The 9930-nt window shown below is 37.2% G+C and overlaps 1 protein-coding gene across 1 annotated transcript; it reads right to left on the bottom strand.

The window, feature by feature from the left end:
- Positions 1-321: 321 nt before the first annotated feature.
- Positions 322-1217, bottom strand: LOC115972451. The gene has a single exon (XM_031092742.1). It carries the CDS (start codon positions 919-921, stop codon positions 397-399), a length of 525 nt encoding a protein of 174 aa, XP_030948602.1. The 5' UTR covers positions 922-1217; the 3' UTR covers positions 322-396.
- Positions 1218-9930: the final 8713 nt, after the last annotated feature.

Here is a 9930-nt window from a genome sequence, read left to right as displayed (position 1 = left end):
TCTTTTAAGTAACCTTCTAAGGCAATATCACAAAAGAACTTTCAAAACGTAATCTAATTAAAAAAACACACATAAATTCTCTCAATCCACCAAAAAAATTATTCAACAAACTCACAAGCATAAGTAATTAAGTCTCGTCCATTTAAGCCGAAATTATTAGTTTTGATGGTTTAATTGTTAAAGTCATTTAAATAAATAAGCTTTTTAAAATTTTCATTTTTTTCAAAGCACGAGTAAAATAAAAATCTCCTTCACAACTCACAAAACAAAATGAAGAAGAGTTATGAGAAAGAAATGCAAAAGCTAACTCAATTTCACATATTGAAACCATACATGTCCCATGCCATTAATAGTCCAACCTTAAATCAAGAACATGACATGCGTAAAAGGGAAACATTACTGTATAAGAATCAGTCTTCCACTCCCTCCACCCCAACCCTTCTCTTTTATTTTACTTTCACCGTTGTTATTATCATCATCACCATCACCATCACTATTATTCACCGTGTCCATGCCCTTAGGCACGGTGACGACAAGTTTACCACCGCTAAACCTCGCGCTTGTCATCTCAGGTCTCGTATAAGACGGGAGCCTAAACCGCCAGACATCAAGCTCGTCATCTTCATCATCTCCACCACCTATTCCTTTAATCACAACTTTCGTCATGCCCGGCAAGATTTTGATCGTATGAGCTCTCACTTGGCTCATATTTGACTTGTCTTTGTTATTGTTGGTGGTGGTACTGACAATGAAACGAAGAGAGTCAGAGGTTTCTTGAACTGAAACATCGACGGTTGAGCGTATAGGAAGCTCGAGGACTCTGGCGAACACGTGGGGGAGTCTTCGTAGCTTCTTGGGTGCGACGCCGCATTGGTTTGTCTTCATGTTTCGCTTTTTTGGTGCTGGGTGAACCTTCATCATCTTATATAGCTACAGGAAAAAGGTTTTCTTTAAGGTCTTGTTTGGGTGTGAAGAAATTATGAAGAAGAACTTTGCAGGGAAATGATAATAATAATAATAATTTACCCAAAAAAAAAAAGATAATAATAATAATATATAAATACGTGGCTGAGATTGGAGCCTTTGATAAGAAAGTAAAGATTGAATATTGTTTGAGAGAGAGAGATTCTAAGCGTTAGGGTGTGGAGGATTGGAGTACGAAAAAGAAGAAAGGGAAGAAGTGATTCGTTTTGGTTGGAGAGAATGGGAGTGTTTGTGATGAGGGAATCGTTTGCATGTCCTTTAGTTCTTGTCCACCCACTTTATTTCATGAAATTATCATAACAAATTAATGCCCACTTTTGGTTTTTAATTCTAAATTGCTATTTGTTGAGTCTTTTGATATTGGGACACATGTCACATTTTGATAAGTCCATGGATAGATCTTAGTTATTTATTTATTTATTTATTAGAGTAATAAAAAATATACAAACTATATATCTCCTTAAATAATAAAATAATATCATAAGTTTTTTTTTTTTTAGAAACATAATATCATAAGTTAGAGAAATAGAAAAAAAATGAGAAATGAGTATTCTTTCGTATTATATATGAAAAGAACTAGGTTTTAAAGCATACATAGAGAGATGCAGAAATATGCGAACCTTTTTTTTAGAAGAAATATGTGAACCTATTTTCTTACAATATTAAGCGAATCTATTTAGCAAGGTAAAATTAATACATTCTTTAATGCCCAAATGAATATATACAATAGGTAATATTGCTGGTCACATCAATAATGACGCGAATATCTCATTTTTCACTTATTGACAAATGTGAAACTTTTACTCAAATAAATGTAAAAACTTATGTAAAGGGAGTTAAGCTCAAAAAATTCACACCAACAAGTGTAATTATATTGGAGGTAGCTATGGATGGGTCTTTCTTCATTGCCACGTTAGCGATGCACAAAAGGGTTAAAATAGGGGAAAGATCGTAGAATCAAATTTGCTTGTTAAAAGACATTAAATGATATAGAGAAAGATAGCAAGAGAGGTAGGAGAGAAAAGGGAGAGAAAGGACTCTCGGATAAAGCTATTGAATAAAGGAAAACCTAATTTCGAACCTACGTACTAAATTAGAGAAAATAATAGTATTTGGTGCTTTTTGAAGTTAGGAAGCACATGAGGTTTGGTGGGGCATTAATCCCCATCACCCTCTCTGTTATTCAATTATTCTCATTCTTCGTCTCTCATTCATTTTTTATACATTTTTGTGATATTTTAGGATTAAAGTTATCAAAAGTTAGCTTAATTGTAAGAGTGTTTTCACCACAATCCATGTTTTGGGTAGCGTGACCCTTAAACAGTACTTTTCTTCAAACTTTAAATCATAATGCTTATTAGTATTAAAAAAAAAATATATATATATATATATATCATAAATTGTTCAAGCTCAAGTACTAATTTACTCTTTTGTTCTGAAATTATATAATCCAATAATTAAAATCTTTTTAACCAAAATGTTGTGTTTGAAAATGATGAATATTCCGTAATCAATCAAATGCAGGGAGGGAGCAATATATATTGCGCCATCCCAAGCTCGGAAAACTTAAAACTCTTGTTGAACTCACTTGTTAATCTTCAACTTAAGAAATGGGAAGGAATAGTAACTATTTTACCCTCTGGCTGAAATTTGCATGAAATGCCAAATATATGATGACAATTGTGAGTTATTTTTTTCAAACATATAAGTCTAGAATCTATCCTGAAATTCACATTATTGTGATCCTAAAGGAAGAGGTGAGGCTTATATATGGACGATGGGAGACAAAAGAAGGAATTTGTGTAATGGTCCAAAGTCCTTGGATTCTGGCTAAAATGTTCATTTGCATGCACTTGGATTCATCCTCTTGTATCATATCATGTTACGTTTATACCTTCTAATGTGGGGTTGGAGTTGGACTATATTGGAGAATATATAGGACCACTACGTCCTTGTCCAGTTTGCCTCATTACATCACTTTATACATACGTACATACTTGTTCATCTTGCTATTTTACGTCATGTTTTCACATTTAGTACCACGATGATGTGACAGATCAGTACCAAAATTAGCCTACATGTGCTCATTGTATTGGATTAGGATCTGCGCGATTATTCTAAATGTACCCATTGTATTTCTCCTTCTTCTTTTTTTATTTTTTTATTCAACTTTAAATCTCAGTCGTTCATATTTATTGCATCAGTTGCAATACTTAGGATATTGCACATGATTTCAATTCCATTGTATTCCATTGAAATCAGTAACTCATTATCATCTCCTATTAATTTCTCAAATGGTTAAAAAATGGAGAACATAACCTTTGACATGTAGCTATTTCTTGGTGGAGTAAGCATGATTGAGATCATTGAGCTTTTTTATTCGGTCCAAACTTATCTTTTCCCATTATGTAAGTGTACAAAAATGGATTGAATGCACCGAATGGACCGAAGGGGACCGAATAACACCAAAGTGGACCGAATGGACCGAATAAGACCAAAGTGAACCGAACTTAATTGAATTAGACCGAATAAGACCAAAGTGGATAGAATGGACCAAAGTAGACCGTATAGAACCGAATTGGACGGACTGAAATTGAAGTGGACTGGACAGAACCGAATGGACTCCGTAATGACAAAGTCGACCGAATGGGACCGAATAAGACCAATGTAGACAGACTGGACTAAATTAGACCGAAGAGGACTGAACAGAACTTAATGGACCGAATAGGACTAAAGTGGACCGAATAAGACCAAAGTAGACAGACTGGACTAAATTAGACCGAAGAGGACTGAACAGAACTTCATGGACCGAATAGGACTAAAGTGGACCGAATAAGACCAAAGTAGACAGAATAAATCGAAGTGGACCGAATAGGAACGTATGGACCGAAGAGGACCAAAGTACACCTTATAGGATTGAAGTAGATTGAATAGGACTGAATAAGACCGAAGTGGACATAACGGACTGAATAGAACCAAATAAGACCAAAGTGGATAGAATGGACGGAATTGAACAGAAGTGGAACGAATAGGACCAAGTGGACCAACTAGACCGACCGGGAATTTTTTAGACACCTAAAGTTTTTTTTTTTTTTTAATGTGTTTCCTAAGAAATATAAAAAGTAATATCAAAGGGTTTGAATTTTATTGCTATTTATTTTTTTACCTATGCTACTCATTTTTATTTATTTATTTATTTTTTACATATATGTTATGTACATATAAGGGAAATCAGTAACCTTATCCCAGCACTTTTGGGCTTCCTGTACTAGCGTTTTTGAAAAATGCCGCTATAGGCCTCCTATTGCAGCGCTTTCTAAAGCGTCGATTTTGAGCCGCCGTAATAGAATTTCCTATACCAGCATTTTCAAAAAGCGCTTGTACAGGCTTATCTATTACGGCGGTTCGTAAAAATGCCGGAAGAAAAACATTGGGACAGGATGATTTTTTTTGTAGTGACTCTAGTTCAATATGCGGGATTTTTATTAATAAGTAAATTAGACCATATAATAAAATGTAAAAACTTAATCTATAGTCTACTTATTCAATATTTTGAAACCAAAGGTCCATTTGAAAATCGCTTATTTTGCTAAAACTGAAAATTTTTTACTAAAAAAAAAAAAAAAAAAAAAAAAAAAAAAAAAAAAGGCTAAAAGTTGACTTTTGGAGCAATGGAACCTATTTTAGAAAAAAAAATAAGCTATGTGGGGTCCAATGATTTGAGGCCCTGGCCCATTTATTCATTGGGGCCCAAGGCCCGAGCCGAGGAGTGTTATAGCCTAGGATAGGTAATACAAGAACAAAATAATCTTGGGACACAGCTGAGGACGAATCAGTCCTCAGCATGTCCGAGGTCCCCCTGGAAGGAAGGACAAAAACGGAACAGAAACAATCTGAAAAAAATCTAAAAATATCTATGTCAATAGGAAAGGACACCCTAGATAGTTTAACGACCAGGGAAAGCTGCCCTTACTGCCATTTAATACTCTGCACCTGACAGAGCCATACTCTCCAGCTTTTACAACCACCCCCAACCACTCTGGGTATGGGCTGATGGGACAAGTATCAGTCTTGGAATATCGATCCTACACATGGACGAAGGATAAGGAACACAGGCTAGTATAAAAGGAAAAATAAGCAATCCAGAGAAGAGGCTGGGAAAAAAGGCCAAAAATCAGAGCCTCCCAACCCGCCTCCAGGAGAAAGACTCCCAGGATGAACATGATCTAAACCATATAGGAACACCGCGAAAAGACTCGCCGTCTGGTGACTAAGGCCTAACCTTTCAAACCCACGCTCTATAAATGATATTGTTTGGGCCTTTTTACGTGCGAACCCAACACTGTTACGGTTCGTTACAAATCGAATCCTTACAATTGGCGTCGTCTGTGGGAAAGGCTTGTTTGTTGGCACGGGCGGTAGGTCGAGAGAGTCCCTTTCTCATTTTCAACAACCGATTGTAGTGTTCTAGCGTAAAGTTCCACTAGGGGCTATGTTTCTTTGCTAGGGGCTACGCTTTGAAGCGTCAGCCGCATAGATGTTTCTAGGGGCTTGGCCGAGGAACTAATTCCCCTAAAACCAAGGTCTCACGCCGTAGCCGAGGGATTAATTTCCCCAACTACTTATCAGAATCAAGTTTTGGACAGAACCAAGGTATTGCATGGTCCTCAAACTCAAACCTATGGGGAAACCAACTACTTGGAAGTAAAAACTGAGTTTTGGACAGAACCAAGGTATTGCATGGTCCTCGGACTCAAACCTATGGGGAAACCAACTACTTGGAAGAAAAAACTGAGTTTTGGACAGAACCAAGGTATTGCATGGTCCTCGGACTCAAACTTATGGGGAAACCAACTACTTGGAAGAAAAAACTGAGTTTTGGACAAAACTAAGGTATTGCATGGTCCTCGAACTCAAACCTATAGGGAAACCAACAACTTGGAAGAAAAAACTGAGTTTTGGACAGAACCAAAGTATTGCATAGTTCTCAGACTCAAACCTATGGGGAAACCAACAACTTGGAAGAAAAAACTGAGTTTTGGACAGAACCAAGGTATTGCATGATCCTCAGACTCAAACCTATGGGGAAACCAACTACTTGGAAGAAAAAACTGAGTTTTGGACAGAACCAAGGTATTGCATGGTCCTCAGACTCAAACCTATGGGGAAACCAACAACTTGGAAATAAAAATTGAGTTTTGGACAAAACCAAGGTATTGCATGGTCCTCGGACTCAAACCTATGGGGAAACCAACTACTTGGAAGAAAAAACTGAGTTTTGGACAGAATCAAGGTATTGTCTGGTCCTCGGACTCAAACCTATGAGGAAACCAACTACTTGGAAGAAAAAACTGAGTTTTGGACAGAACCAAGGTATTGCATGGTCCTCGGACTCAAACCTATGGGGAAACCAACTACTTGGAAGAAAAAACTGAGTTTTGGACAGAACTAAGGTATTGCATGGTCCTTGGACTCAAACCTATGGGGAAACCAACTACTTGGAAGAAAAAACTGAGTTTTGGACAGAACTAAGGTATTGCATGGTCCTTGGACTCAAACCTATGGGGAAACCAACTACTTATCAAAATTAAGTTTTGGACAGAACCAAGGTATTGCATGGTCCTCGGACTCAAACCTATGGGGAAACCAACTACTCAAGGAGAATTTTAAATTACTCAATCCTCGGACCAAACACCAGAAAAAGGTTAAGACTACGAAAGTCATTAGGAAGATGGCAAAACGCCTTATTATTCAACAACCTATAGGTGCTATTCATTTAGGGTATCCTCGGGTGATTATTTCCTACACGGCATCAGGCATTCCGCCATCACCTCGTTTAAATTTGGGGCATACCACCCATTTTTCAGGTCGGTCTTTTTGTATACAATACCTCCAATACGTTTATAATAGTATTTTTTATCTTTAATAAGGGTCTTCGACCCTAAGTATCGTTTTTTCGGGTCAGCATTATTGCGCCAGATAACTCTAAATAAACCCATCATAATATACTTTTCTTTTTCCTGGTAAAGATTTCTGCCTTAAAGTATCATATGTTCAAATCGGCATTCTTACGCCGACTAACTTCGATAAGCACGGAGCAAGCTCCTTTTATAAGTGGGGGTTTCGGTCCTAGGCATCGGTCAAAGTGTAAAAATAAAAAGAATTCACAAGATAGTATGTCTATTCACGATGTAACCATTTCGGAAATAAAGAGATAGAACACGTGAAATAAAGCAATAACGACTTTTATTAATATAAAGAGGTATTACAACGTACAAAGAAGGGCTTAAACAAGCCTATACAGAAGGTGGCTTACAAAAATAATAAAAAAAAAAAAAAAAAAACAACAACAATATAACAAATAAACAGTCAGATGTCTTTTTAAACTCGTCTCTAAAGTCCTTCCAAACTCTGCCCTAGTAGCGCCCATATTGAGAGGAGGACCTTCTTCAGAAGAAGAAGGAGGAGATGAAGAGAAAGAAGGAGGAGAAGAAGAGAAAGAAGGAGGAGAAGAAAAGGAAGAAGGAAAAGCACCAGGATGGATCTGGCGGTGGAAAGAAGAAGAAAGAGAGGCAAAAGGAGGCACCAGTGAAGGAAGAGAGGAAGAAGCAGGGATACTTTGTCCCTGCGTCAGTCCTGACTCCAAACACGCTGGTGCCATGTTAGCTATTCTCGTAAGAAAGCGGCTGGTACTGATAATGGGTGACCCCAGCTCTGTCGCGCCAAAAGTTTGACGTGACGAGCCCCTGCTTCGGATTTTGGCTGAAAGGAGGGTAAGAAGGATCTTGAGTCTCTGCCATCCCTACCCTGACCGAGCCATTTTGAGGTTCACAAGAACATGGTATTTCTGGGAAGGGTATGGTTCCTTTATTACTTGCTCCTATCTCGAATGTATCACAAGTTAAGATGCAACTAGCGGATAAAGTAAACTCTGGAGGAAGCTAAGGGTTTCAGATTTCAGAAGGATTAAAAGGGTCTCTGTACAAGAGAAATAACCTCTTACCTTCCTTTTTATATGAAGGGCAGAACGGAAGGTATTTGATCCGTCCAGATTTCCAAGAAAATATGTAAATGAGAAAATACCCGTTCCACTTCTCCATACCGACGATAACCGTCGAATTTAAATGGCCTCGTAAAGGGAAATCATTAAAGGCGCGTTTTGGATAATCAAACGATAGGAACGCATCATGAATGAATTCAAAAGGAATGTCTCGTAGCTCGGAATGTTTCCTGGGTAGATGAAGAGACACCAACATTAATGAAGGATAGAATTAAACGAGCCGTGATAAAGGCTTAGCATCACCAAAACCCTCATCTCCAACCAAGAGGTCGGACAGCAGGGTTTTGAGGGGCTATTGTGGGGTCCAATGATTTAAGGCCCTGGCCCATTTATTCATTGGGGCCCAAGGCTCGAGCCGAGGAGGGTTATAGCCCAGGATAGGTAATACAAGTACAAAATAATCCTGGGACACAGCCGAGGATGAATCAGTCCTCGGCATGTCCGAGGTCCCCCTGGAAGGAAGGACAAAAACGGAACAGAAATAGTCTGAAAAAAATCTAAAAATATCTATGTCAATAGGGAAGGACACCCTGGATAGTTTAACGACCAGGGAAAGTTGCCCTTACTGCCAGTTAATACTCTGCACCTAACAGAGCCATACTCTCCAGCTTTTACAACCACCCCCAACCACTCTGGGTATGGGCTGATGGGACAAGTATCAGTCTTGGAATATCGATCCTACACGTGGACGAAGGATAAGGAACACAGGCTAGTATAAAAGGAAAAATAAGCAATCCAAAGAAGAGGCTGGGAAAAACGGCCAAAAATCAGAGCCTCCCAGCCCGCCTCCAGGAGAAAGACTCCCAGGGCGAACATGATCTAAACCATATAGGAACACCACGAAAAGACCCGCCGTTTGGTGACTAAGGCCTAGCCTTTCAAACCCACGCTCTATAAATGATATTGTTTGGACCTTTTTACGTGCGAACCCAACACTATTACGGTTCGTTACAAATCGAGTCCTTACAAGCTAAAAAAGTAAAATAAACTAACTTTTTCTCAAATCTCAAATGCAACCCAAATGGGTTGAAAAAGAACCACTCAACTTTGTCAATAATCTTCTATATTAAAAGATTTCTATAAGCTAACTTTAGTTCTATAATAATATTTTTTGGAAAAAAAAAAAAGATTTCTATCAATATAATTTTGTGAATTTCACAACTTTCATATGACAAAATATTGTCTCATCACTTCTAAAATGCTTGAATCTACAACAGGTGCCTTAAAAATTAGAGAGAAAAAAAAAAAAAAAAAAAAAAAAAAAAAAAAAAAAAAACTACTAATAAACTGATAATCAATAATTGCATCAACCAATAAACTAAATTTAGTAAATTTTATTGAAATTAACACCAAGAAATCGGAAAGAAGTACCTTTTAGGAGATTTTAGGTGATATTCATCACAACCTGAACAAGTTATATATTTTTCAACATAACCTCTGATATGTAACTGTTTCTTGGCAGAGTTAGCAAAGGAACTTAGCATGATAACTCTACTACAGTTTTTTTTTTTTTTTTAAAGAAAGAACTCTACTACAGCTGATAGCATAATATGATTTTATTTTTTTCTAATATTTTGGTGGGACCGATAATTTAGCATGAATTCGTGATAACTACATGAGAAATGGAAATGCAATTACCTTTTTTTTTTATTTTTTTGGAAAATCGGAAATGCAATTACTTATGGGCTTTCGTTAGTATGTGAAAAAAATAAAAAGATCAAGAACATGACATGAGTGAAGTTTTTAAGAAAAATTTGCGACCAAATTAAACACTTTCAATTAGATAGATATCAATGAACCCTGAAGGTAACTCAAGTTTTTCCTCCCAGAAAAGGGAAAGTTTTATTTAAATAAAGAAAAATAAATAGGCCCATTTGGGCCTAGAG

Source organism: Quercus lobata, chromosome 12 (assembly GCF_001633185.2).
Source record: "Quercus lobata isolate SW786 chromosome 12, ValleyOak3.0 Primary Assembly, whole genome shotgun sequence".
In the NCBI taxonomy this organism is placed as follows: Eukaryota; Viridiplantae; Streptophyta; class Magnoliopsida; order Fagales; family Fagaceae; genus Quercus; species Quercus lobata.
The sequence above is the reverse complement of the archived record's forward strand: the minus strand, read 5'-3'. Positions and strand labels throughout refer to the sequence as shown.